This window comes from Microtus oregoni, unplaced genomic scaffold (assembly GCF_018167655.1).
Source record: "Microtus oregoni isolate MIOR12 unplaced genomic scaffold, Mior012 000010F_ref0000083, whole genome shotgun sequence".
NCBI classification, from domain to species: Eukaryota; Metazoa; Chordata; class Mammalia; order Rodentia; family Cricetidae; genus Microtus; species Microtus oregoni.
Genome location: NW_024543069.1, coordinates 22863826 through 22890683, shown reverse-complemented (window position 1 = coordinate 22890683; position 26858 = coordinate 22863826). Strand labels below are relative to the sequence as shown.

At 38.2% G+C, this 26858-nt stretch overlaps 1 protein-coding gene across 10 annotated transcripts in view; it reads left to right on the top strand.

The window, feature by feature from the left end:
• Nucleotides 1-997: 997 nt before the first annotated feature.
• Supt20h (SPT20 homolog, SAGA complex component) overlaps nucleotides 998-26858 on the top strand; it is a 35639-nt gene continuing 9778 nt past the window's right edge. For 4 of the 10 annotated variants that reach the window (XM_041659144.1, XM_041659143.1, XM_041659142.1 and 1 more), the window contains exons 1-21: nucleotides 998-1277; nucleotides 2821-2907; nucleotides 4078-4113; nucleotides 4631-4689; nucleotides 5328-5394; nucleotides 7142-7271; nucleotides 8788-8891; nucleotides 13331-13447; nucleotides 13558-13611; nucleotides 14827-14966; nucleotides 15732-15888; nucleotides 15976-16032; nucleotides 17162-17233; nucleotides 18842-18999; nucleotides 19992-20018; nucleotides 20467-20499; nucleotides 21485-21593; nucleotides 21967-22069; nucleotides 22338-22493; nucleotides 24163-24469; nucleotides 25205-25362. In XM_041659144.1, coding sequence (XP_041515078.1) covers nucleotides 2905-2907; nucleotides 4078-4113; nucleotides 4631-4689; nucleotides 5328-5394; nucleotides 7142-7271; nucleotides 8788-8891; nucleotides 13331-13447; nucleotides 13558-13611; nucleotides 14827-14966; nucleotides 15732-15888; nucleotides 15976-16032; nucleotides 17162-17233; nucleotides 18842-18999; nucleotides 19992-20018; nucleotides 20467-20499; nucleotides 21485-21593; nucleotides 21967-22069; nucleotides 22338-22493; nucleotides 24163-24469; nucleotides 25205-25362 — 2047 coding nt within the window. In that variant the 5' untranslated portion in view covers nucleotides 998-1277; nucleotides 2821-2904. Of the gene's footprint in view, nucleotides 1278-2820; nucleotides 2908-4077; nucleotides 4114-4630; nucleotides 4690-5327; nucleotides 5395-7141; nucleotides 7272-8787; nucleotides 8892-13330; nucleotides 13448-13557; nucleotides 13612-14826; nucleotides 14967-15731; nucleotides 15889-15975; nucleotides 16033-17161; nucleotides 17234-18841; nucleotides 19000-19991; nucleotides 20019-20466; nucleotides 20500-21484; nucleotides 21594-21966; nucleotides 22070-22337; nucleotides 22494-23468; nucleotides 24470-25204; nucleotides 25363-26858 lie in introns of those variants that run through there. The other 6 variants (XM_041659141.1, XM_041659146.1, XM_041659139.1 and 3 more) reach the window with 6 other exon arrangements.

Below are 26858 nucleotides of genomic sequence, written 5' to 3'. Positions count from 1 at the left end.
AGCTGAGCCAAACGTTTGAGTCCAATAGTGCAGAGACCCAAATACTTGTACTTAAATGTTTTCAGCAGCTTCAACACAGCAGCACGAAGGTAGAAAACAACCCAAATGCCCACCAATAGAGGGGTGGATAAAATTATGTTATCTGTTTAAACAATGAACTCTTTGCCACAAAACTGAATTAAGTGTGGGCACATGGTAGTCGAGTCCTAGGGCAGAGGCCCAATTCTGGGGGTCCCCAAAAACAACTGTAACGGCGAAAAGGGAGGAGACTGCGGCCGGTGAAGGCAGATGCCAATCTTTACCACGACTCACTTTAACATTTGCAGGGTTGCTTTTAGTAAACACTGCTTCTACTCTTTTGACATTGCATTTATTTGTGTGTGTGTGTGTGTAGGTCAGAGGACAACTCTGGTGTGGTTAAGATAAAGTTGGTATTGGGAGATGGAGTACTGATAAAGGCGCCGCAAGCGTGCACATACATACACACACACAGACGTAAAAACGTTCGGTGACCTCCACAAGCTCTGCAAGCGCACGCACACACACACCAAATAGGTGTAAAAAAAGCTAAGGAAAACGGTGTAAAAAGGACTAAGGAATTTCCTGAGCTCCACAGGCACCGCGTGCATACACAAACCAAAAATGTGTAAAAATACTAAGGAATTCGCTGGCACCCCCAAACTCACACCCACGCGCTCCCGCGCCACCCAAACATGCCTGAGAACTTGCTCCAGGCTCCCGCCCACTCCTGAAGCTCCGCTAAAGCCATTGAAAAACCGCGGCTCTCCCCAGCGCTCCCAGCCCATTCCAAAACTTCCGGCCACCGCCCCGCCTCCAACCCCGCCCGCCCCGCTCAGCTCGCCAATCAGAAGAACGGCCGCCGGAACCCGCTGGTGGAGGTGTGCGTGAGAGTCGCGTCGGGCCTCGCACAGCCTCAAGCCCCGCCCCTTCCACGCTCAACTCGCCAATCGGAAGCGCTGCCGCCGGAAGTGGCGGTTGGAGGTTCGGGGAGGCGTTACGGCAGGCCTGAGGCCAGGTCTGAGGCCGGAGGCCGCGGCGGGCGGTGGAGGTGGGCGGGTCGGCCGGGCTCGGGGTGTGGGTCAGGTGTCCCGGAGCTGCCGGGGTCGGAGGTGACGGGGCGGAGGTCGATCCGGGTCTGGGAGAGTCTCGGCTCGGGCGGGCTCGGCGGCGGCCGCCCTGCGTGAACGCCCCTCGGCTGCTCTCGGCCCGGTCGGCCTGCGCTGCAGCTGCTGCTGCTCCTTCGGGCTCCGCCACAGGTATTCCCGAAAACTCTCTCCGGGCTTGGCCGAGCGCTTCTTCGGGGGCGGGGTCCCTGGGGAGGATTGAAGAAAAGCCGGCTGCTTCTCTGTGGAGTTGGCGTTGTGAGGGTAAAGCCTGGGTTAGAAACAAAAACCTAAAAAAAAAAGCAAGAAGCAGGCAGTTGAGACCCAAGTTCACCGGAGAAATCAGTGTAGCTGATGGATGGCTACCCTGGAAGCCATCTTTTATCGCCATCAGAGTCCCTAGTGAGGACGCCAAGTGCAAAAGCTAGAGGAGCGCAGACTTAAGTTACATCGAGTACGGGGACAGTGATTGGCGTAAGCTTAACATCAACATTAAGGGGGAAGTACGTGAGTGTTGTCATCAAGTCAATTCGTAACGCTTTGCTTAAGAAACCATGGGTGCGGGAGTGAGTGGGGTGGAGGGTGGAATAGTAACTACAACCTAAGGTGACACATTGAAATGGACAGGGTGTCTGCGTAGGTCTGTGGTACTTGGGAGAGTCGCCTGCATCGAGTTCTCTATAAAATAAAGAGCTGTCGATAATGTTGATAATAGTTTTCATACGGGGTCTCCCAGAATATATTTACAAGCAGAATGTAAGAGATAACACGAAGTGTATGCTCGTTCTTCTGTGCAATAAAATAGTTTAAAAATACCCCTCCCTTCTAATTTAGTAAGAAAAAGAAACTAATTTGAGCTACCGAATTGCACTTGTAAGTCCATAGTATAGCTTCATGGTCAGAAGGATTTCATATAAGTTCAACGTAAGCTTCCTCTAGCAATGCAAAGATAGGATTAATGTCCTTCTTAAAAAGATTATTTCTGGAATCCACATTTAGGCTTTTAAAAATTAATACTGCCGGATAATATTCCTTTAGCCTGTACTGACCTAAGCTTTGGGGGTCCTTCCCTCCGAAAAAGAGTTTGGCACATGAAATCTTGGTTTTTCATTGCTGGAATTTGCATTGATCAGAGTCGCATAGATAGGTGGCGGTAAGTACGAATGACGGGGGAAGAATAGTATAGTAGTCGTCTCCTTTTCTTAAGGAAAAGGCTCAAAGCCTTCTGGGAAATGTAGCCTAGAGCATTGCGAGGGGGGGGGGCGACAAGGTAGGACTGAGGTTTTTTTTGTTTCTGTTTTGTTTTGCTTTTGGATTTGCTTCAGGTTTGGTTAAAAACTGATTTGTAAAGTGACCTACATAGCTGTCCAAGCCAGAGGGCAGGCTGTAGAATGTGTAGGGAAAGGGGACCTGTAGTGATGCTTGAAACCCCATTTTAGAAGACAGTGTTTTCTCAGTGTACTACATTTGGTGGTGGGGTTAGTGATTTGAACTTTGAGACCGGTTAGCCCTTCTTAGTATGAGCTGCTTTTCTCAGTGTGTATGTGTGTGTGTGTGGGGGGGGGGTTGAATGTTTTCTTGTGGTTTGTTTTTAAAATGTGTTAGAAATATATGTGCCTTGAGGAATTTTCCTGATAATGACAGTCTTTCTTTTTGTGGTCTTAGGCTAAGAGTCTTACATTTTTGTTTTTTGCAGTATATGAGAAAGACATGATTTCCACTCCACTTCCACAACACGTCTAAGTTTTATCTTCTTTTTGGATCTGTATCTTACGCTGCAATGGTAAGCTGTGACACAGCATACTAAAATTTGCATTTTACAGGTATTCTCTTCCTTTAGCTCCATAAAGATAATAGTATACAGAAACACTCAACTTAGCAGTCATGTCAAAATATTGTCTATAAAATAAATGGCTGGTGTCCTATCAATCAGTGGTAGGATTATCACATCTGAATCACACGGATTAAAAGTTGATTTTGCCTTTCCATTTTTCTAAATCTTTGGCAAGGAGGTTGATATAAATGCAAATTATTTGGGAGGAGGGTTGGGTTTCTTGTGTTTTAAATTTCCTCTTGCATCGTTTTTGTACATATTCTGCACAGGTGAGTATATATGTATGTAAAGAAAATGAGAATAACTTTAATATTCTTCCTCCAGCTCTGTCCACCTTTTATTTTCAGATAGTCTCTTAGGTCTAGAACTGGCTGAGTAGGTCAGGCTGGTCCCTGAGGTCTACTTCCCATCGCTGGGATCCCATCTGTGTGACAGCCAGTCTAGCTTGCTTCTGTGGATTCTGGAGATTGAACTAGATTAAACTCTGGTCTTCATGATTGTGTGGCTGGCACTCGGAACTATTTCCCCAAACTCCTTTACTTGCATGCTTTAAAATTAATAAATGTAGACAAATTTAGTTTGTCACACCTGTAATCTCAGTACTTGGGATACTCAGGTCTTAAGGTCCCTGTGAGTCAAATGCCAGGCTGGGCTACAAAGTGAACTAAGGATGTGGCCCCATCTCTAACCTCCGTAGTGAATAGAGTTGTGATGTGCATCATCTTCCTGCTCTGAAGGTCTTGCCTGTTTATATCTCTACTGTTAGAGAAAAGTGGGAATTTTCACTGTGGGACTCTTAACCTTTTATGTGTGTGTATTAATGATACACGTAAGTATTTGAGGGGAATATGAATATGTGATACAGGCATGTCAGGCTGCCAAATACTGACTGTAGATGCCATTTTAGCATTTTTTAAATTTGTTTAATGATCAAATACCCAAAACAGTCATAAAAAGCAAAACAAAACAAAATCCCAGTAATGCATTGGAGGATAGAGGAGAGAAATAAAGCATTGTCCTTGTTTCAGGGAGGGAAACAAACACTTGCTGAAAAGTGTCAAGTACGTATTCATTTTTTCTGAAAATAATATTGCCAAATATGCTATTTGTTTTTTATAGCAGCAAGCTCTGGAGCAAGCTTTGGATCGTGCGGAGGTGAGACATGACTCATTGTAACTGAAGAAATTTCATGAGAAAGAAATTGTTGTAATCTTCAAGAGAATATAGTATTTTAGACTAAGTGTGCTAAAAAATTTTACTGTGCATATGTGAAGCTGGATGATGTCTGGATTATCAGTCGTGTGAAATTCTTGTTAAGCTATAAAGTAAAGTTATTTAAACAAGACCATAGAATTTCTAAAGTTGTTTCTCTAAAATATCTTAAAATATGGGCCGTTGCAGTCTGATGTGCAATTTAAAAATAAATGTAGCTATAAGACATTTAGAATATATTTTTCCTGTGAAATTGCAATTTACTGTACTGAAATGTTAGGTGAGTCATAGTGGAATTTAAGTTTTGATTATGGCCTGTGTACAAGGTGTAAGTTTACACATGCAGAGCCTAGGAGACTTAAGTGGGCTTTTCAGCCTGACCTGTTGTAGATGTAAGCACACCTATAGTTGTTCATGTAAAAGCTGAATACAAAGTGTTTGACCAGCTCTTCTCTTTCAGTATATTGTTGAAAGTGCTCGGCAGAGACCTCCTAGAAGGAAATACCTATCTAGTGGAAGGTATGATTATTTAATTGATAACATCTTTGCATACGTGAAATGAGATAACTACCACTTACTATTTTCTTTCCAGGCATTTCACATACTGTCAGTTCTTCAGACAGGTTGGGCATCCTTGACCTGGAAATGTGAGATATTCCAAAATTTGGAACGTAGGACTCATGATGGAATATCACAAATGGACCTTTTCATATCTAGTTAATGTGACAGATTATAATTAAAATGCTGTCACAGTAAAAAGTAGTATATAAAATTGTCTTTTGTCTTTCTGTAAACGTATATGAGCCTGCCCTATAACCTCTATTTCAAAAGCCAAAGAAATCCAAAACATTGCAGATCTCAAGCATTTTTGATAGTCCTGAGATGATCAGAACATATTATGAATTCTTAGATTGAGCCCTACAATGTAACACTTATGCCTTTACCATGTTGAATTGGCATTATATAGGAATTAACAGCCATATTGATGTAGAAACATTGAAATTAATATTTTGTCATATATACAGGGGTAATGTACTATATTAATTTAAGTCTTATCTATGAGGTTTCATTACAGAACTGAAATATTTAAATTAATGAAAAACAAGCAAAATCATTTCATGATTTTTACCTTATATATTTATTACTTTTTTTCCTAGAAAATCTATATTCCAAAAACTGTATGACTTGTATGTTGAAGAATGTGAAAAAGAACCTGAGGTTAAGGTAAATAAATATAAATTCTCTTTATTACTGGGCTTTGGAGTTGTAGTAGAAGGGGGAAGTGTAGACCATTATGTTTGAAGCAGCTAGTGATTTATATCTTCATAGTTGAATATCTTTTTCAGTCAGACTCCACTCAGTTTTTTGACTGACCCAATTCCATTCCCTGGCTAATCTGTCTGAGTTAGTGATGGTCTGGGTAATGGGACATCATAAACAAAGCCACAATGTGTCTTCCGTTATTTTCCTCTGAGATTTGTTTTTGCAGACTTGAGCTAGTATTTCAGTAACCCACTTTTTTAGATTTTGATTGCACATACAGGAAGGATTCAAGTATATTAGTAAAAAATGAATTTGGTCAAAGACTAAACTCATAACTGGTTTAATTCAGCATAAAAGTATCTATAATTATAATAAATAGAAATTAACATTTTTAAGCAAAGTTGGAATTTATTAAGGAAAAGCTTTATTGTATGTAGTTTGAGATGCAAGTTTTATTATGCTGGCGTGGAACTCACTGAGATGCCCCTGCCTCTAGAGTGATGGGATTAATGTGTGTCCCACCACACCCAGCTTTAAGAAAACATTTTAGTATGGATTTAGAAATAGGCATTTAAAAAAACAGTTCAGGTGGTTCTTTAGTACTGTTGCATTGAACTTACAGAAAACTGTCTAAATGACTTCCTTTTACCAATTAGCTCTTTATAGGCTCAATATTTCAGCTAATTAGACTTGCTGAACTTCTTTACGTCTAAGTAGATTATAAGTTGTTAAACAATTTTGGCCTTATCGCTGTGCAGTTTAAGAGGTTCCCAACTCTTCATATCTGTATTAAGTGTTTGGGTTATAGAGGTTTCATTTTTTTTTCCCTCCTTATTTTTTCTTTCTTTTGTTTGTTTCTGTCTTTGACATGGAGCCTCACTGTGTAGCTCTGACTAGCCTTCAAGTGTGGGGATGATTCTTTTGCCTTAGCCTGCCACGTGCTGGGCCTAGAGACATTAGCTGCCATGCATCTTTTTGTTGTTTGTTTAGAATAGTTCTCAGCCTTCCTGATGGCTGATATTCCCTCATGTTGTGGTGATCCCTAACTTTAAATTTTTTTCTTTTTGTTAAATTTTTTTAACTTTATTTATATTTATTTAGTATACAGTGTTCTGTCTACATGTGTGCCTACAGGCCAGAATCTCACTGTGGATGGTTGTGAGCCATCATGTGGTTTCTGGGAATTAACTCACGACCTCTGGAAGAGCAGTCAGTGCTCTTAACTGCTGACCCATCTCACCAGCCCCTAAAATTTTTTTCATTGCTACTTCATACTGTAATTTTGCTACTCTTAGGAAACATAATGTAAATGTCTGTGTTTTCCAATGGTCTTAGGTGACAACTCCCCCAAAAAGGGTCAGTCCCTCTATCCTCCCCCCTCAAGAAGTTGTGACTCACAGGTTGAGAATCACTAGTTTAAAAGGTGGTATTGCAATGTAACATGGTCCAGGCTGTCCTGGAATTCAAGTCTTTTGCCTTGACCTCTTCTAAATGTTGATACTACAGGTACACATCCATGCGTAGCCAGTTTATGCTGTGAGTTAATTTGCATAAAGCCTGCTAGTGGATAAATATTTAGTTGACATTACTGTCCTGTGAATTGTAACAGTTCTCAAGTGTTTGGGATTGCAGTAAGGAAGGAAAACTGATAGGAAGTGAATTGTTTTTCAAGGTTATACTGTTTAATGAACTTTGTTTCTTTTTAAAGCAGAAATTAAGACGAAATGTGAACTTGTTAGAGAAGCTTGTTATGCAAGAAACTTTGTCATGTTTAGTGGTCAATCTGTATCCAGGAAATGAAGGGTATTCTTTGATGCTCAGGGGGAAAAATGGATCAGGTAAGGCCTTCCAAAGTATACTTTACATAAAATATCTCTGCTTTTAAGGGTAGTTCTTTAACCCTTAATCAGAGATTGTCCTGACTAAAAGACAAATTCTTATCCTCTGTTTTTTTCTCCTCTTGACTTTTGCTAGAATGCTTAACATTGTAATGTGTAGATTATCCTTCCTGAACTCACATTTGAAAAGTATTATAGTTTATAGTATATCTTTAAATTTTTTAGATTAATTTATTTTTGTTTTAAGTGTATGGATGTTTTGCCCTGCATGCATTGCATGCCTGGTACCTTCAGAGGCAGAAGAGGTTGGATTCCATGAATAAGTTAAAAACGGCTTTTAGTCACCATGTGGGTGCTGGGAATTGAAACAAGTCCTGTAGAAAATAAGTCTGAGATCTTCACTGCTGAGCCATCTCTCCAGGCCCTGTCTCTTCTTTTATATTTTATTTTATTTTATTTGATATTATTTAGTGGGGAGGGGATCATGGCATCCTTATAGTCCCAGAATGACCTATAATAAATATAATAAATAAATATAAATAAATAAAGTTAAAAAGAAGAAAAGTCAGTTCTCTTCTTCTAGCATACGAGTCCCAGGGATAGAATTCAGGTTTTCAGTCTTGACTCCAAGTGCTTTTATCCACTGAGCTATTTTGCCAGCCTGATTATTTCTTTATAGTTTATTTTTTATTGAACAGGTGGTTTTTAACAATGGCATTTTTTTATTGCTATTTATATTTTAAGGTAACATAAGGTACTTTGACTGCACTTTATAGTGAGTATAAAAGCTGGAAAGTTAAGCATTTATTGCCTGTTGAATAATTTTATTGAGATGTCAAAAATAGTAAACATTAAAAATAATTTTAACAAGAATTCTCATACTATGGATGTGAAGAGCATTACAACAAATATACTTAGATTTCATTTAAAGAGATATCTCTGAATTTAACAATATGATCACTACAAGGAACTTAGCTAATGAAGCATTTTATTTATGGGGATAAGAATATAGTTTAACTGGTGGAATACTTGCTCAGTGTGCACAGAGCTTGGAGTTTAGTTCATAGCATCCCATAGACGTGATGTCAAAGTCCTGTAATCCTAGCACTCAGTGTGTAGAGGCAGGAGGATCAGAAGTGCTTATTTTCCTGTTCTTGTTTAAAATCTTTTGTAGTAAACAAGTTTTCCAGCAATGTGGTATAATTGACTAATAAGACTTAGCCTCTAAGCTGTATTTTAAGATTTTATCAATTTTAATTATGTGTATATGTATGTAATTGGTGTGGGGGGAGGTATGTACATATGAATGCCAGTGCCCACAGAGCTGACAGTTCCAGTCAGCTATAAGCTGCCATGTGGGATCTAGGTACAGAACCCAAGTCCTCTGCAAGAATGGCAAGTGCTCTTAAGCACTGAGCCATCTCTCACGCTCTATGTATTTTATTTTTAAAAGTCATTTAAATCACAATTCTTACTTTTGTGAGCCTGTTTTCATAACTTTTGTTTTAAAACTAAGATTCTGAGACCATCCGATTGCCTTATGAAGAAGGAGAATTGCTTGAATACTTAGATGCAGAAGAATTACCTCCTATTTTGGTTGATCTCCTTGAAAAATCACAGGTAAAAAAGAAAAAACAAAATATCTGTTTGAATAAAATAGCATGTATATAGTAACAAGTGACATACCAGCTGCTTAGAAGGCTGAAACAGGAACATCTTAAGGAAGTCTGAGGCAGGCCTGGGCAACACAGTAAAACTCCATTTCTAAAACATATATGTGTGTGTGCGTGTGTGTTTGTATTTCATATGCACCCACACACCCACACAAATTAAATATCTTTTTCCCCCTTCTTTTTGGCACTGGGTAGTGAACTCAAGGCCATATATGTTAGGCTACCAGTCTACAGCTAAACTACACTCATCCCCCAGAAAAATGTTTTGTATTGTCTCTGTGTGTGTGTGTTACATTTTAGTATGTACATATCCTTTGTGTTGTGGTTTTGTTTTGTTTTTTTAAGATATGAGCTCTTTTGTATCCTGTCTGGCTAGTTTGTGAACTGGTGATGTCCTTGTCTCAGCCCTTGAGTGCTAGTTGTAACATGAGCTGCTGTACACACAGGTATTATCAGTAGTGTTGAGAGCATAAAAGGAGACATTGCACAGTGCTCGTTAAAAATGGTTTGTCGTGGCGTGCTTGATTGCTGCACTGCCATGTGCTGATTGATTGCTTCTAAAATTGCTGTAATTATCCTGGAAATTTCCCAAGGTTAAAATTAAGAAATTAATAAAAGAATAATTTCCACTGTTTATGAAGCTTACTTACAAACAGTGACCTGTAAGTGACTCGCTTACTCTTCTTGCTGCCTTGACCTGACTCCCATTCCTTCTTGTGTTAGTGGAACCAGTTGACCAGCTTTCCTGTGTCTTTCTCCACACTTTTTCTTTTCTTAGGAATGAATCCTATTCCTAAGGCCTGATTCTCATTTCCCTTTTAGATCTTTCCCTTTTTGGTGGCTTACAACCGTATGCCTCCACTAAATGCACAATATAAACATGCTGTATTCACAACTTGAAAACCTTCTGATCTCACTTGTTTTTTCAGCTGTCAAATAGGAGTTTTCCTTATCGCTACAAAAGCCCTGGAAAACTTGTCTGCAATCTCTTTATCACACTTTGTCCACTCACATATCTAGCATTGTAACAAGCATTTCTTAGATGATTTTGTAAAGTCACTGATTTCATGGCATGGCATTGTTAGTCACTTTGCTGTTTGAATCGGAATTGTCTTATGAAAATGTCAGTGTAGCCAGGCACATGCCTTTCATCCCAGCATTGGTCAGAGTCAGAAGTTCAAGGCTATCTTCAGCTTCATGTTGATTTGATAGTTAAGTAAATTGGAAAATGATTACAGAGAGAGCAGTTACATAGGTATTGTTGTTGGGTAATATTTATTGGATAGATGAAGATACTGCCAGTAGCCAGGTGTTTAACTGAATTGGTTAAAAGAGGGTTGCTTTATTTAATCCTAACTAGACATACAGCTAGTTGTTGTTCTTTGGTAGCAAATCGCGTGCTGTAAGGATGTAAGCTGTAAGGATGGTAGTGATTAGTTAGGAAGGTATTGCTATACTAAGCTTCTCGTTGTTAGTAACAAAGTTATAAAAAATACAGCTTTGACCAAATGTAATATTTTAAATATTTATTGTTAAAACCGTGATTAATAGATAAGAATTAATATATATTGCTTTAAAGAAAGCATGCACATAAGGAAGGAAGCTAAGTCTGGTTCATAATTCCTAGTCCAGGTATTAGTATTAGCCTGGTTGACCTAAGATAAAGACTATTAGGGTTTTGTTTATAGATATATCAGTTATATTTATCAATTTGTATTTGAGCACAGATAACTGTAATGGTATAAAGTGCCTGGACATACGATGAGGGAGTAGGCAAATCATAGTGAACTCTGAGTACTTAGGTTTCTTAAACTTGCAATACAACATAGATGTGAGTTAAATTCATGGTTATTTCCTTCTTACTAATACAGCCAAAAAGTCTAGAAAATTTAGGAAAGGAAATATGGAAGTTAGATCCAGAAGCTGAAATTCTGGCACAGTTGATTGACAGTGTATTGCAGTGACAAACTATATAACCATTACAGTGAAATAATGAGCCAACAAGCTTCAGAATAACCTCATTCTTTTTTTTTTATTGATATTTATTGAGCTCTGCATTTTTCTCTGCTCCCCTCCTACTTCTCCCCTCCCACCTTCAATCCCCCCCAAGGTCCCCATGCTCCCAATTTACTCAGGATATCTTGTCTTTTTCTACTTTTCTGCTTCCCATGTAGATTAGATCTATGTAAGTGTCTCTTAGTGTCTGCATTGTTGTCTAAGTTCTCTGGGATTGTGGTTTGTAGGCTGTCTTTCTTTGCTTTATAAGTGAGTACATGTGATAATTGTCTTTCTATGTTACCTCACCCAAAATTATGTTTTCTAACTCCATTTTCCTGCAAAATTCAAGATGTCATTATTTTTTTCTGCTGTATAGTACTCCATTCTGAAAGTGAACCACATTTTTCTTATCCATTCTTTGGTCGAGGGGCATTTAGGTTATTTCCAGGTTCTGGCTATGACAAACAAAGCTGCTATGAACATAGATGAGCACATGTCCTTGTGGCACGATTGAGCATCATTTGGTTATATACCCAATAGTGAAATTATTGGGTCTTTTTTTTTTTTTTTTTTTTTTTTTTTTTTTTTTGGTTTTTCGAGACAGGGTTTCTCCGCGGCTTTGGAGCCTGTCCTGGAACTAGCTCTGTAGACCAAGCTGGTCTCGAACTCACAGAGATCCGCCTGCCTCTGCCTCCCGAGTGCTGGGATTAAAGGTGTGCGCCACCACCGCCCGGCTTTTTTTTTTTTTTTTAAATATTTGTTTATTATATATACAATATTCTGTCTGTGTATGTGCCTGAGGCCAGAAGAGGGCGCCACCATGTGGTTGCTGGGAATTGAACTCAGGACCTTTGGAAGAGCAGGCAATGTCCTTAACCACTAAGCCATCTCTCCAGCTATTGGGTCTTGAGGAAGGTTGTTTCCTAATTTTCTGAGAAATCGCCACACTGACATCCAAAGGGGCTGTACCAGCTTGCACTCCCACCAGCAATGGAGGAGTGTTCCCTTTTCCCCACAATCTCTCCAGCATAAGTTGTCATCAGTATTTTTGATCTTGGCCATTCTTTCAGGTGTAAAATGGAATCTCAGAGTTGTTTTGATTTGCATTTCTCTGATGACTAAGGATGTTGAACATTTCCTTAAGTGTCTTTCAGCCATTTAGATTCCTTTGTTGAGAGTTCTTAGTTTAGGTCTGTACTCCATTTTTTTTTATTGGATTATGTGTTCTTTTGGTGTCCAATTTCTTGAGTTCTTTTTATATTTTGGAGATCAGACCTTTGTCTGATGTGAGATTGGTGAAGATCTTTTCCCATTCTGTAGGCTGTCATTTTGTCATGTTGACTGTGTCCTTTGCTTTACAGAAGCTTTTCAGTTTCAGGAGGTCCCATTTATTCAATGTTGCCCTTAATGTCTGTGCTGGTAGGGTTATATTTAGGAAGTGGATCCCTGTGTCAGTGCATTCAAGTGTACTTCCCACTTTCTCTTCTATAAGTTTCAGTGTGGCTGGCTTTATGTTGAGGTCTTTGATCCATTTGGACTTGAGTTTTGTGCATGGTGATAGATATGGGTCTATTTTCATTCTTCTACATGTTGATATTCAGTTATGCCAGCACCACTTGTTAAATATGCTTTCTTTTTTCCATTAGATATTTTTTGTTTACTTCTCAAAAATCAGGTGTTTGAAGATGTGTGAATTGATATCTGGTTCTTCTATTCGGTTCCATTGGTCCTCCTGTCTGTTCTTATGCCAGTACCAGGCTGTTTTCAGTACTGTAGCTCTGTAGTAGAGTTTGAAGTAAGGGACTGTGATGCCTCCAGAAGTTCTCTTATTCTACAGGATTGTTTTGGCTATCCTGGGTCTTTTGCTTTTCCATATGAAGTTGAGTATCATTTTTTCAAGGTCTTTGAAGAATTTTGCTGGGATTTTGATGGGCATCGCATTGAATCTGTAGATTGCTTTTGGTAACATTGCCATTTTTACTATGCTAATTCTTCCTACCCAAGAGCATGGGAGATCTTTCCACTTTCTGGTGTCTTCTTCAATTTTTTTCTTCAAAGATTTAAAGTTCTTGTCATACAAGTCTTCCACTTGTTTGGAAGAACCTCCTTCTTAAAAGAACTGCAGTAATGTCTGTCACAGGTGAATGCAAAAGCCATCCTGGATGTCAGTAGATTAAGTCAATCTACTATTAACAGTTTTAAATTGCTTTCTATAATGATGCACATAAAAATAAATGATCCTGTTTAGTAGTTTATATAGTGGTGTATCCACTAAGATATCTATTGAAGGTATAGAATTTTAAGATTGAAACATTCAGTATAATTTTGCTTATTTTGACTTTTGGAAAATGACATTTACTGAATTTTTTTTCTTTTTACTTAAAACAGGTTAATATTTTTCATTGTGGATGTGTGATAGCAGAAATACGTGACTATAGGCAGTCCAGTAATATGAAGTCTCCTGGTTACCAAAGCAGGCACATTCTCTTACGTCCAACAATGCAGGTATGGAATGTTTACTTAGGAAGTACTGGGTGTTGTTTTAGTTGGATTTTTGTTTAATGTCCATATATTTGTATGAACATACATGTTTTAAAATGTTTTGTTTCTTCCAGACTTTAGTTTGTGATGTTCATTCTATAACAAGTGACAACCATAAATGGACCCAGGTTAGTTCTCTCTCTAATCCCAGGTAGACCCCCAACAGTGTGAAGCATTAGTGAGAGGCTTCCTTTTACTCACATTTGATTGGTTTGTTGGGTTGGACATTTGGACAAAACCAAGATTCCCTTAGGAGCTTTAGGATTTTAAAGTCTCTGTACATTTGGAAATCTCTCAAGGAACTTTATAATGCAGTCCCAAATTGCTTCCATCCTTGCTGATAAACTACGCTTAAGTTAATTTATGAAGCCTAATGTGAAATTTGTTTTGTTTTGATTTTGTTTGTGTTGTTTTTGTTTTAATATAACAATCTTGGCTGTCCTGGAACTCCCTCTATAGGCCAGGCTTGAGCTCAGACTCACAGAGATCCCCCTGCCTCTGTCTCCTAAGTGCTGGGTTTAAAGGTTTGTGCCACCATCGTCCGGCTATTCCTATCAAACAAAAGCTTTATTCTTACCATTGAATACAGATGGATTGTGATTTTTCTTTCGTTCAGGATTCTAAAATTCTACAAGAAGCCTATCTTTTCTCCCTCCCTCCCTTCTTTCCTTTCTCCCTATCTTCCTTTTCTTTTTCTTTTTGAGGTAAGATATCTAGCTCAGGCTGGCTTGGAACTTGAGATTTTGCTGCCTCAGCTTCCTGAATTCTGAGAGTAAAGATCTATATCACCATACCTGGTAACAGGATTTCTTAGCAATGACAACAGCTAATTGATCCTCCAGTTCTGTCTCTTGTTTATCTATTACTGTGAAGAGAAAAATGTCAGCAGTGAAATAGCCCTCTATGAAATGTGCTTAAGAACTATGATGAGCTTTAGTCTGGGCTGTGATTTTTCCCATCTATAAGAAGGTGGAAAGTTCTTCAAATCAAAGAAAGACTTGCAGTCAGTGGTGGGGAACAGTAAAGCATCAGTTTCTTAAGCTGAGGACTGGTAAACAAAGGGAGAATATAATTCTACTGTGTCCCCAACAAACTGTATTTTAGGCAGCCAAATAAATATTCAACTCTTTGAATTTGACTATTTTATACAGTATACAAATAACTGAATTTTCATTAGAAGTTTGTTTATCTTGGCAGGTTTACACATTAATGTGCAAATGAGTTACTACAGTTACTTTAATCTTTAGCAAACATCCAAGGAATATTTCTGGATTAAATGATGTATATTTGTAAACATTATCAAAAATGTATTTGAAGCTGACATATATTCCTGTGTATTTCAGGAAGACAAACTTTTGCTTGAGAGCCAACTGATTCTAGCTACAGCAGAACCACTGTGTCTTGACCCGTCTGTGGCAGTAGCTTGTACTGCAAATAGGCTGCTCTATAACCGGCAAAAAATGAACACTCGCCCAATGAAACGGTAATTGCTGCACTATGTGACACAGGCTCTTAAATGTTGCTAGCCACCGTGCCCCTTCCATCAGCATGGCACTGCTGCACTTTTAAATTTGAAAATGGGATTTTTAATGGCCTTGTATTATGATTTTGTGTTGTAGAATTTTTAAAAAATATTCCCTGGATTATTGTAAATTAGTATTGTCTGCAGTCTTTTAACGAAGGAACTTCTGTAAATTATAGTCTGTTGACAAAGCTTGTGAAGCTAAGAAAAGATGAGATAGGAGCAGAAAGACAGTGGCTTCATTCTTTCACAACACTAATTGGAAACTGCAAGGAAACAGAATGTAACTTTCAAGTTTCAAGAAAATACAATCGCAGTTTTAGAGAGTTTTTTGTTGTTATTATTGTTGTTTTGTTTTTCCGAGACAGGGTTTCTCTATAGCTTTGGAGCCTGTCCTGGAACTAGCTCTTGTAGACCAGGCTGCTCTCGAACTCACATAGGTCCACCTGCCTCTGCCTCCCAAGTGTTGGGATTAAAGGCGTGTGCCACCACCACTACTGCCTGTCTTAGAGATTAATTTATAATGACTGCCTCTCCATTTTGGGATTTAATCAGCTTGGCTACACGGTCAGGAGAATTTTGTCTTGTTTTTTTTGTTTCTCCTGTGCCTAAAGCTTGCTGGTGTGAGAATGTTATACAGGTGTTTGTGATTTAATCTATAATTAATTCACGCTGCTGCTTTCCCACATAGATTATGAGTTGTTTTGTGTGTTCTAATTTGTGTAGGTGTTTGAAGAGGTATTCCAGGTCTTCCCTGAACCGGCAGCAGGACCTGTCTCATTGTCCTCCTCCTCCTCAGCTGAGATTACTTGATTTCTTACAAAAACGGAAGGAAAGGAAAGCAGGTCAGCATTATGACCTCAAGATCTCTAAAGCAGGAAATGTAAGTAGTTCTTCAAGAGCTCACTGTTGTGACAGGCTAGCTTTGTTTTACGTTTTTTGGTGTAATTATACTGCTTTAAACTTTCAGTGTGTGGACATGTGGAAACGGAGCCCCTGTAACCTGGCTGTGCCTTCTGAAGTAGACGTGAGTGCTGCCCTCTAGCACAGGGCCAAAGTTCATTAGGTAGCTAATGCTGTGAGAAAATAAACCAGAAAACTTGCTTTTGAAAGTCTCGTTTTAAGAAGCTGTGTGTTTACATCAGTCATGTAAGTTTGTTGTGTTTCTGAACTTGGGTCTTGCTGTTTAGCCCAGGCTGTCCTCAAATGTGGGATGATCCTGCTCTTAGTCAGTTTCCCAGCTCAAGACATTCTGAGAGGGGCCACCAATACAGCCTCATTTTCATAAGGACATTTAGAGTTCTGTTTTAGGAGCAGGAATAATGATAAAGTTTCAAAAGAGTGTGGCATATTTTATATAATGCAATGCTCAGGAAATGGTCTAGTGTCCTTCTGTAGTATTTCTTCATAATTAACTCATAATGCTTATGTATTTAAACTGGTAACGTTTAAAGATTAGTAATATTAGAGCCCTGGCTGAAATTAGGAACTCCCAGCGCTATTCTTTACTGATAATCTTAAAGACACACAAATTCTAAGTGGCTAGGGGTGTTAATGAAGAACAGCATTTTATTTCATTTCCTGTGTCTTTTAGAGTTTATTTTTATTATTTACTCAGTTATCTTTTATATACGTACTTTGTGTATGTGTGTGCATGTGCATACCATAACGTGTGTGGAAGATCATAGTTTATTCTTTGCTTCTACCACATTGCTCCTAGGCATCAAATTCAGAATTTCAGTCTTCAGTTTCAGTAGCAAGCACCTTTATCTGCTAAGCCATCTCACCAGCCCTTACTCAATTTAGTATGATTCATATTTCAAAGTTATTTATTTCAATAATGCTTTTTGTATTATTATTATTATAACAATTGAAACACAAGGCCAAAGGCATTAATAGACTATGTCTACAAACCAACAAAGAAGCCATACTGTCTTCTTGTGTCACTTGTGGCCCTCAGGCAGGTAGTGCTCTTAACTGCTTAATCATTTGTAGCTCCACATACTAGACCTTTAATTAAACACATCATTAAATACAAGTGTTCGGTGATACTGGTAGTTAAAACCCTTATGCTCACTCTGTTCTTATTGAATTTTGCAGGTTCTTCTCTTGGTTCAGATACTGATTCCATTTTCTTTCATGTCTTTATCATTTAGGTGGAGAAATATGCTAAAGTGGAAAAATCCATCAAATCTGATGACTCTCAACCAACAGTCTGGCCGGCCCATGTAAGTAATTAGGCTAGTTTTTTTTTTCATTAATAATGCAGTTTTCTTGTTTATTTTCTTTTTTGTTTTGTTTGGAAACAGTGTCTCTTGTAGCACAGATTAGCCCCTAATTTGCAATGTAGCCACGGCTGACCTCGAACATACTGATCCTCTTGCCTTTATTGCCCAAGTGTCAGGTGTGTCCCCACCATGTTTCGCTAACAATATTGTTTATAAACAGGTTTCTGAATTTACTAAACAGAAAAATACTTCTAATGTATAACTTTTTAAAACTACATTTAGAGCTCTTGTGGGCTTCAAGAAAAATATTTTTTTAAAGTGTGCTTTTCATTTTACAGAGCAATTTTAATGTAACAATAAATTTTTATGAATGGGGTATGATAGCCCATGCCTATAGTGGCAGCTCTTGGAGGCAGAGGCAGGAAACATAATTACAAGTTGGAAGTCAGCCTGGAGTACATGGGAGCTACTCAAAAACCAAAATAAGTGTCAAGCCTAGTACATAACTAGGGACTCTCCTGTTGGAAAAGGATGCATTTGAGATTATCCTGGGATACATAGTGAGACTGTCTTAGAGAAAACAAAATTGCATTTTTGTTTTTGATGCATGTTGGTGGTTTTCATTTTTCTTTTGTTTCAAACTAGTGTGTTCTGTTAAAGATGTCTTTGTTTGAGACATGGTTCTCTGTGTGGCCAGGCTGGCCTGGAAGTTTGCTATATTCATCAGCTGGTCTCACCCTTGTTGCCATTTTGCTGCCTTTGCCTCCTCTCAGTGCTGGGATTAAAGGTGTGCACCACCAGTGCCAGGCTTCGTTGTAGTTATTTCTTAAAGGGAGAAATTGGAATAATGGGGGCAAAGTAATAAGGTTTTATGGACACAGGATGTTTTATATGAATGGCCAATGACAAAAACATTGCCACCTTCAGACTTTATTTTCACATTGTTAAAATTACAGCTGTATGTGCAGTGTGTGAAGCTCTGTGCATGTCTGTCAGGCTTGATGAGATGCAGCATTGGACACTTAGCATAAAGACCTGTGTGAAGAAAGGGTCCTGTGCAGTAATTCTCTATTTCACAGCTTGGACTGTGAAATTCCTTTTCATTCATCCATTTGATTGTTTGTTGATTATTTATGAGATAGGGTCTTACTTTATAGTCCTTGGTGGCCTGGAGCTCACTGGGTAGTCCAGGCTGATTTTTGAACTCAAAGACATCCACGTGCCTCTGTTTCCCAAGTGCTGGAGTTACAGACATTTGCCACTATACCCGACCAATTCTTTTACCTATGATGTGGAAATGGCCATGCCAGCCATGAGTTGGTGGTGTTTGACAGTCGGGTGGGATATCACTTGTTAAGTGCTGTGGCAATATTCAGTTAATGTTTGCTATGATTTTCATTATGCTTGTAGAAATGTTTAGCAATTTCCTAGTGAATGACTCAGTAGCATGTGTAATCATCATGAACTTGATGTTTTTATACTGCCTTAAATATTTCTTTAGTGCCATGTATATACCAGACATAAGTCAGTTTTATTTATTTATTTATTTATTTATTTTATTTCTTGCCACTTGAGAAGATGCTATTTGGGTTTCTCTGTCCTTTTCAGGATGTAAAAGACGATTATGTATTTGAATGTGAAGGTGGTACTCAGTATCAGAAAACAAAACTGACCATTTTGCAGTCTCTTGGTGATCCACTGTACTATGGTAAAATACAGCCATGGAAAGCAGATGAAGAAAATGACAGTCAGATGTCTCCATCCCAGTGAGTCCTGTTGAGTATATGTAACACACAGAGGCATCCAGAACTTACTTAGAACTACCAGGGAACTGTCAACTAGTAAATACCATTTTCCTTTAGGGGTTTGATATTTATTCTATATAACAGTATATTTTGACAGTGGATGTGAATAAAGTTAAAATGCAGTTGTTATGTTCTCTAAGTCATTCATAATCATTTTTTTTTAAGTGTAGCTAGTTGTTTTTGTGGTAGCTCTGAAGGACAGTCTTAGGATTTTGTTGTTGGCAGTTTATGTAGTTGATTTTCTTAATGGTACATCTTAAGTACAGGATACTAATACTTAGTTTTGATTCTGTGGTTGGGAGTGTGAGCAGGGCCTGTGTATCCCTGGCTGGATTGAAACATGCTACGGAGACTAGGCTGGCCTCACACTCACAGAGATTGGCTTGCCTCTACATCTGTTTCTTGAGGGCTGGGGTAATTTGGATTGTATGGTTACTTTTATTATTAGTTCGTTTTGTTTTTTTTAAATCACATTCATACTGTTTTAAAAAATGGAAAAGAGTTCAGGAAAATGAAAAATTGTCAAGGTCAGTTGTATGTCAAATTGTTTAAACTTTTACTAAAATTGATTTGAAATTTGTGAAGAATGATGGGTTTTAGCGTTATTTCACCCCATACCTAGGTAAAAGTCTGCAAGAAGAAAAGCAACAATTCCTCAGTTAACAGCTAGTAGCTGTTTTGATTATGCATATTTCTGAGATTCTACCACTAAAGACACATCCACCATTGTAAATGTGCCAGCATGTCAATAATATGATGACACAGTCGCTACTCCTGTGTGAAAATTCAGTTTCCATCTCTGGGAACTGCTTTCAGGAGACAACTGCTATCTCTGCCGTTATTCTGGAGGCTCTGTGCTCATCCACATCCTTCCATGTTCAGAACCTGAGAGCTGGGAAACTTAAGTTTGGCTTGCCCTGACTGAGTGCTTTTCTTTATGTTTTATATTACAGCTCCTCTGCAGATGATCATTCAAATTGGTAATTAAAAAATAAGACTCACTTGTTTTTGTATGTTGTAATGTCAAAATTTAAAAAAAAAGCTTAGACAAGATTTTTGTTTGAGTAGGGAATAAGCTTTCATCCTTGTCTAAAATAATTGTAAGAGTGACTTCTAGAGTCAAATTAAATGAATGGAAAGCCACAGGCCTTTCTGTAGTAGTAAGTACAGTGTTTGTAAATGTGTATAGTGGTACTTGGTAATTTTATTCCAGATTGTATAATAATAAATAAACATTAAATTTCTCCTAAGGCAAATCAGCCAAAATGATTATTTTAGGATGAATGTAAAACTTGAGTGTTATTTCTCAAGTTTAATTAATTTTTTAATGAAATGATACATTACTATGTATTAAAGACTTTATAAAGGTTAACCTAAGATGTTTTAAGACATTCTTACTAATACTTCTTTTTCTTGGTGACCTTTTAGGTTCATCATTGGGTCCAAGACTGACGCGGAGAGGTAAAGTGCATTTGCCTCTTTAGTTGGTCAGACTGGATGTGACTGCATCTTTGTGGGTCGAGTGTTCTGTGTCTGAGTCACAGATGTCGATTCTGTTACACGTGTCACTGAACATCACCTCACGTACTCTTAGGTCGTGGGTTAAATCACTTAATATTAAAATCTCATAGGCCATTTTCATGGTATTTTAATACCCTGGATGTTTTTTCATCGAATTAAGAAAATAAAGACCATGTTTAAAGTACAGTTTGTTTTAGGTAAGAAAATTTAGACATCTGAGAAAGACGATTTTAAGGGGGAACTTTATAATCCAAGTCTAAGGGAAGGGAATGAAAATTTTATTTTCTGTTTTTTGGTTTATTTATATTGTAATCAAGGATGATATTAAATTTATAGTTACCTTTATAATTTCTATATTTGAAGTAAGATCTTAAAAGTTGCCTTTATATGCCTTTATCTTGATTAGCAGAAAAGATTTAAACATTACTTTGTCATTTGAAAGATTAGAATCATTCCATTTATTTAGTGTGTGAACTTGTGTTGTCACTGTGCAGCCGGCTAGTGTGCAGGAGTTGATTCTCCTTCCACCGTGTAGGTTCAGGGGAGTAAACACAGGTTTTTGTAAGGCTTGGTGGCAAGCACCTTTATCCGGCTCCATAGCCCAAAATACACTTTTTAAAACAGGATTTCCTCATGTAGCTCAGTCTGGCCTTGAACTCTTGACCAGACTAATTGCCTTTCTCCTATGGAACAGTAGATCTGTGGTACATAACTGATGAGAATTCATTTTTAGGCCCCCGTTTTTTCGCGGCACTTGTGGTTGGACAATTAGGGAACGCTTGTAACTCGGTGGAGTGCCTCATTTTGATTTTTCTATTAAGTCTGGTGGGACTTATTTTCCAGTAATAACATTACTTATTTTCTGTATGATTTGTCTTCAAGACAAATTTGGGTAATCCTTACCTATTTTTTCCTAATATTTCAGGGTAGTCAATCAGTACCAGGAGTTGGTCCAGAACGAAGCCAAATGCCCAGTGAAGATGTCACATAGCTCTAGTGGTTCAGCCAGTCTCAATCCAGGAGAGGAAACAGAGGTACGTTCACACCAGTGGTGCCTTGTGCCTTGTTTCTCAAGGAGCCTGAGAAATGTGAAGGGCAAAAGAGTTGCTTTTACTTTTAACTTTTTAATAATTCAGCTTTATGGTTGAAAGCTTCAAAAGTACTCAGTGATAGGTACAAGCTGTTATTCCTGTTAAAGGAAGGTAGACAGGGGTGACAGATTTTCTTCACTTTCTGTTTTTTCTTGGGTCTCATATCATATCATCACGTATGTTACAGTCTGTGGATGTCATGGGAAACTGAGGCAGTTCTCATACTGAGTACTTTGCTGTTGTAACTTGTTTTCATGTGGAAATTATAATGATTCTAGCTTTAATATTAACAGTTGTGTTTAATGTCACTCCTCAGCAGCCTGAGACGGTGTCTGTTCAGTCTTCAGTTTTGGGGAAGGGAGTAAAACATCGACCCCCACCCATCAAACTTCCCTCAAGCTCAGGAAATAGTTCCTCAGGTATTATCCTCGATTATATTACCTAATAGTCACCTCTTTCCTAAAATGTTACTTACTTTACTCTGGTAATTCACAGAATTTTTGAATTATGAATATAGGAAAAGACTTAATTTTATTTGTGTGTGTGTTCATGCATATATATATACCTTTGCTTCTGTAGGTAGCTGGCTTGGGTGTGTGGTGGGGTCTGAACTTTGGTCTTTAAGATTGCTTAGCAAGTGCTCTGAGCCATCTTTCCAGCCCTAGGAAATAACTTTTGTTCTTCCAGGTAACTATTTTACAGCACAACAGGCCAGCAGCTTCCTTAAGTCTCCAACTCCTCCTCCGTCATCTAAGCCAAGTCTCTCTCGAAAATCATCTGTGGAGCTCAGTCAAGTCAGCATGCTTTCTCCTGCCGCCCTGTCACCTGCCAGCTCTTCACAGAGTGAGTCATGATTTAAACTCTTGCAAAAATTTTCATAAAGCTTTGCAGTAGAGTTTCTTGAAGGCAGCTTTTATTCAATCTGTGAATGGTGAAGTCAGAATGCACTGTGTACCCGAAATGTATAAGTTGCATGAAACTCCAGGTAGAATTCTTGTTAGCTGTGTATATTACATGTTTAATGTAATTATATTTGCTTTTCTGTATCTATGTATGCACTCAGTGTATACCTTTCTTTCAGGCTTGTTGCCTATAAGCTTGTTATCTTCTTTAAAAATTACTTGGCAATAAGGTTGCAGAGTATTATTTTCAGTGCCCCCTAGTATCTTTTTCTTACTATATAAACTGTGGCTGATACCAAAAAGAAAATGTGAGAGTGAATTATTGGAGGTACTACCTTTGTATGTGTAAGACACCAGCAGGTTCCAAGATTATACGCAATAAACTGAAGAGTAGTATTTGAGAGCATGCACTTCCACACTTTTGCAAGCTGTCACTAAAATGTGATCATCTGAACATAGGAAAGTAGAATTCTCACTTTTGGATACCCTTTTTAACAACAAGTAGAGGCAATATAGGAGTGCTAGGTTTAATATGGGAGAATTTCCTCAAATGACTATCTGAATATATTAGGTACTAATTTGGGGGAGATTCCAGTTTTTTAGCTTTTTTGTTTTTGGGTTTTTTTTTTGTTTTTTTTTTTTGTTTTTTTTTGCTTGGTTGCTAATGTGTGCTGTCAGTGTACTGCACAGTGCTAGGATGGTCCTAGTTTTAACATCTGCATCCTGATAGCTCAAAAGGTGTAATTTTTCTGCCTTCTTGTTTTGCACAAAGAAAAATAAATACATCTTCTGAAAGTCTTCTTCATACTTCTCATGTTGTGGGTGTGGATTGTGGTGGTCTGCTGCACACAGTTGTGTTAAGTCAGGGTGGGCGACAGCTTCTGGACATTCACATCTCTCTCCTTTCTTTCTGCAGGACATGAAAGCTAAAAAGGAAACACCTCAAGAGCTTTTGCTTTACTTTTTTGGTTTCATTTTTTGTTTTTATTTTTTTAAAGTTGATAAACTGTGCATACTTCATTCACAACAGATTTTTCTATACATTCTACATTTAAACAGAAGTACACAGTTACTGTTAAAGATGCAGTATTATCTACACAGTACTTGCTTTACTCTTTGTAAATTTGTCAGGGTAAACTTGGTATGTTGGGAATTAAAATGTATATCTTGGTGCCAAATATAACTGATAACCTTGTGTAGCTTACTAAAAATGTTCAGTTTATCTCAGTTAAACTAAGTAAGCAGTATTAAGGAAGTCTTGAACTATTGAAATCATAAATAACAAAAATTAACTTTTCAACCTTGTAGACAAAAGACAGCATGTAGGAGACTAACTTTTCAGTGGGTGTTGTGGTAGAGTGTAAGTGTCCTTCCACTGTTTCTGTGATAGCATCTGGAGTGGGGTTTTAGGTGATATACTGCATCCTTAATTGTAATTGAGTGTAGCAACACTCATGGATCTTGTAGAGAGTTAACACTTGCAGTTCACTGCTTTAAAAAAAAAAATTGGAACAAATTTATCAGTGCTAAGTAAAATTCCATTAACCTTATTTTAAAAAGGACCGGCCATTTATAACAAACTAGCAATTTTTATTTTTCTCAATGAGCAGGATCTGGAACTCCTAAGCCATCTACTCCTACACCAACCCCTTCATCGGCCCCACACCCTCCTGATGCTCAGAACTCAACTCCTAGTACCCCTTCAGCCACCCCATCTCCCCAAGATTCAGGCTTCACCCCTCAGCCCACTTTGTTCACTCAGTTTGCTCAGCAGCAAAGGGCTCTGAGCCAGGCAATGCCTGTGACAACCATTCCTCTTTCTACCATGGTAACATCTATAACAACAGGAAGCACGGTCTCCCCGGTCATGGCTGACTCTGCTGGGCTTAACTCCGTCAGTGTAGTGAGCTCTGCTGGGTAAGTTGACAATGTTAAAGACTGTTTTATTTGTGAGATTAAGAACAAATTTTTACATCATTACACTGAAAGATGGTATTTTGATATAGTTAGGAGCTGCTTCATGTGAATAGTATAATTTAGTAACAAACTATTACCTACACACAGGTGTATTTCACAGTTGCCCAGGTTTTGTCATTTGTCTGTTGTTATTGTCTTTGAATCACTAGGGCAGGGCTTTACTTCTCCTCACTCTGAAATGTCTAAGGATGTGTTCATTATGTAAGCCAGGCTTGTCACACTTTAGCACTAAAATGAAACTTAGCCTAGAAATTGGAATTTTTTGAAAAAATTTTTATTCTATTTCTTGGGGGTGTATATTCTACAGTGCACATGGAGAGGTCAGAGGATGACTTGAGGTTTTGGTTGGTTTTCCACCCACCATCTTCACCTTCAGGCTCAGTGGCAGGTGCCTGCTGAGCCACGTCACCTGCCCTAGGAATTAATTTTTTTTATTGTTTTGGTTTTTTTGAGACAGGGTTTTTTTGTGTAATAGACTTTGGTGTCCTGGTAGTAGCTCTGTAGAACTCACAGAGATCCACCTGCCTCTCGAGTGCTGGGATTAAAGGCGAGTGCCACCAGTGCCTGGTGAAGTTAATTTTTAAGACAGAATTTGTTTTATAGTTTTTTAATCTGAAGAACTGCGAGACTGTATTTGCATTCCTAGTGTGTAATGCTCTGCTCCTTACCCTGCAGTGGAGCCCACGCTCTGAAGAGTGCCTCAAACTCCATGCTGGGCTGTGACACTGGCACCATGACTCCTGCAGGAAAAAACCTGGGCAGCGGCCTTCTTCCCTCAGGATGTCTCCTAACAAATGCACTGCCCAGTGCATTGCCCGCAACTTCTCAGACAGGTTAGAATAAGTACATGTGAAAGTCTCTCGTTTATCTTTTGTATGTGTGTGTGTTTATTTGTATGTAGTGATTCTTTTTTTAAAGATACGGTGTTCTTGGTGTTTTTACTCTTTGGTCTTTAGGAGGCCTGCCACTTAGCTCCCAAATAAATACACACAGAGTCTTATTCTTACTTACAAATGCTCAGCTTTAGCTTGGCTTATTTCTAGTCATCCTTTATTAAATTATCCTATCTCGTTTCTAGGCTTTTAGCTTTCTCTATTTCTGTATACCTTCCTTTACTTTTTACTCCATGGCTTGCTGTGTAGCTGATGTCCTCCTCCTTTGCCTCTCTGCCCTCTCCTCCTAGATTTTCTCCTCCTATTTATTCTTTCTGTCTGCCAGCCCTGCCTATCCTTTTTCCTGCCTTACTATTAGCCATTCAACTCTTTATTGAATCAGGTGTTTTAGACAGGCAAGGTAACACAGCTTCAGGGAGTTAAACAAATGTAACATGAAAGAATGCAAAACATATTTGCATCATTAAACAAATATTCCACAGCATGAACAAATGCAACACAATTTAAAATAATATTTCACAACAACAGGGTCTCAAAAACTGACTTCCTGCTTGGTATGTGCTGATCTTCCTGTTTCCACCTCCCGGCACTGGGATGACTGGTTTGTGTCTCCATACCCAGACTTAAAAGCTGTTATTTTAAGGACATACATTACTAAAAACACTAAATGTTATTCATAGTTTTATTTCTCAGATACTTTTTTTTTTTTTTTATTTCTCAGATACTTAAAAGGCCTTTTTTAGTTCTGATACACCTAGCAAACAGCTTCTGGGAAGAAACTTGTTAAATCTATAACCTGTTAAATCTATAAGTTTGTACATCATGTCTTCTGCTTTGTGTAAATAATAATAATAATAAATAAATAAGTAACCTTTTTCTTGTCAATAGTAATGACAATAAAAATATGTGTTGTATCGCTTTTGGCATGGTAGCTAAAAACCTAAATTCTTACTTGTCTAATTTTGGGAAGTTGCTGTTTTATATTATTTTCCCCAGAAATAAAATGGTGATAGTAATAATAATTTTTCTCATAGGAGAATAAATACATGTCAAACAGTATTTACACTGTACCTGTGTCATTAGGAACATTCTCATTGTCATCCTTTATAATAGTAGTAGTTATTACCTTGTGGTCCAAAGCAGTGGGCACAAGTGTGCTGGTTATGATGCCCTTTAATGAATGGGTAGGCAGCTCAGAAATAAACCGACCAAAAGCTTTCTCGGTTATGGAAAAAACCTAGAAAGTATAACGTAAATATGTTGTTACTACTTTCTAATTCTAGTTGTGCTTATTTTGATGAGAAGGAGCCATGGATATTAAAGTCACATCCAGAATTTTAGATATATAGATTTATGTGTAAGGAGCTTCTAGGGTACTAGGTTTACATTGCTCCAGTGCTGTCCTTAGAGAAGCCATTTAATTCTTTCCCCAGACT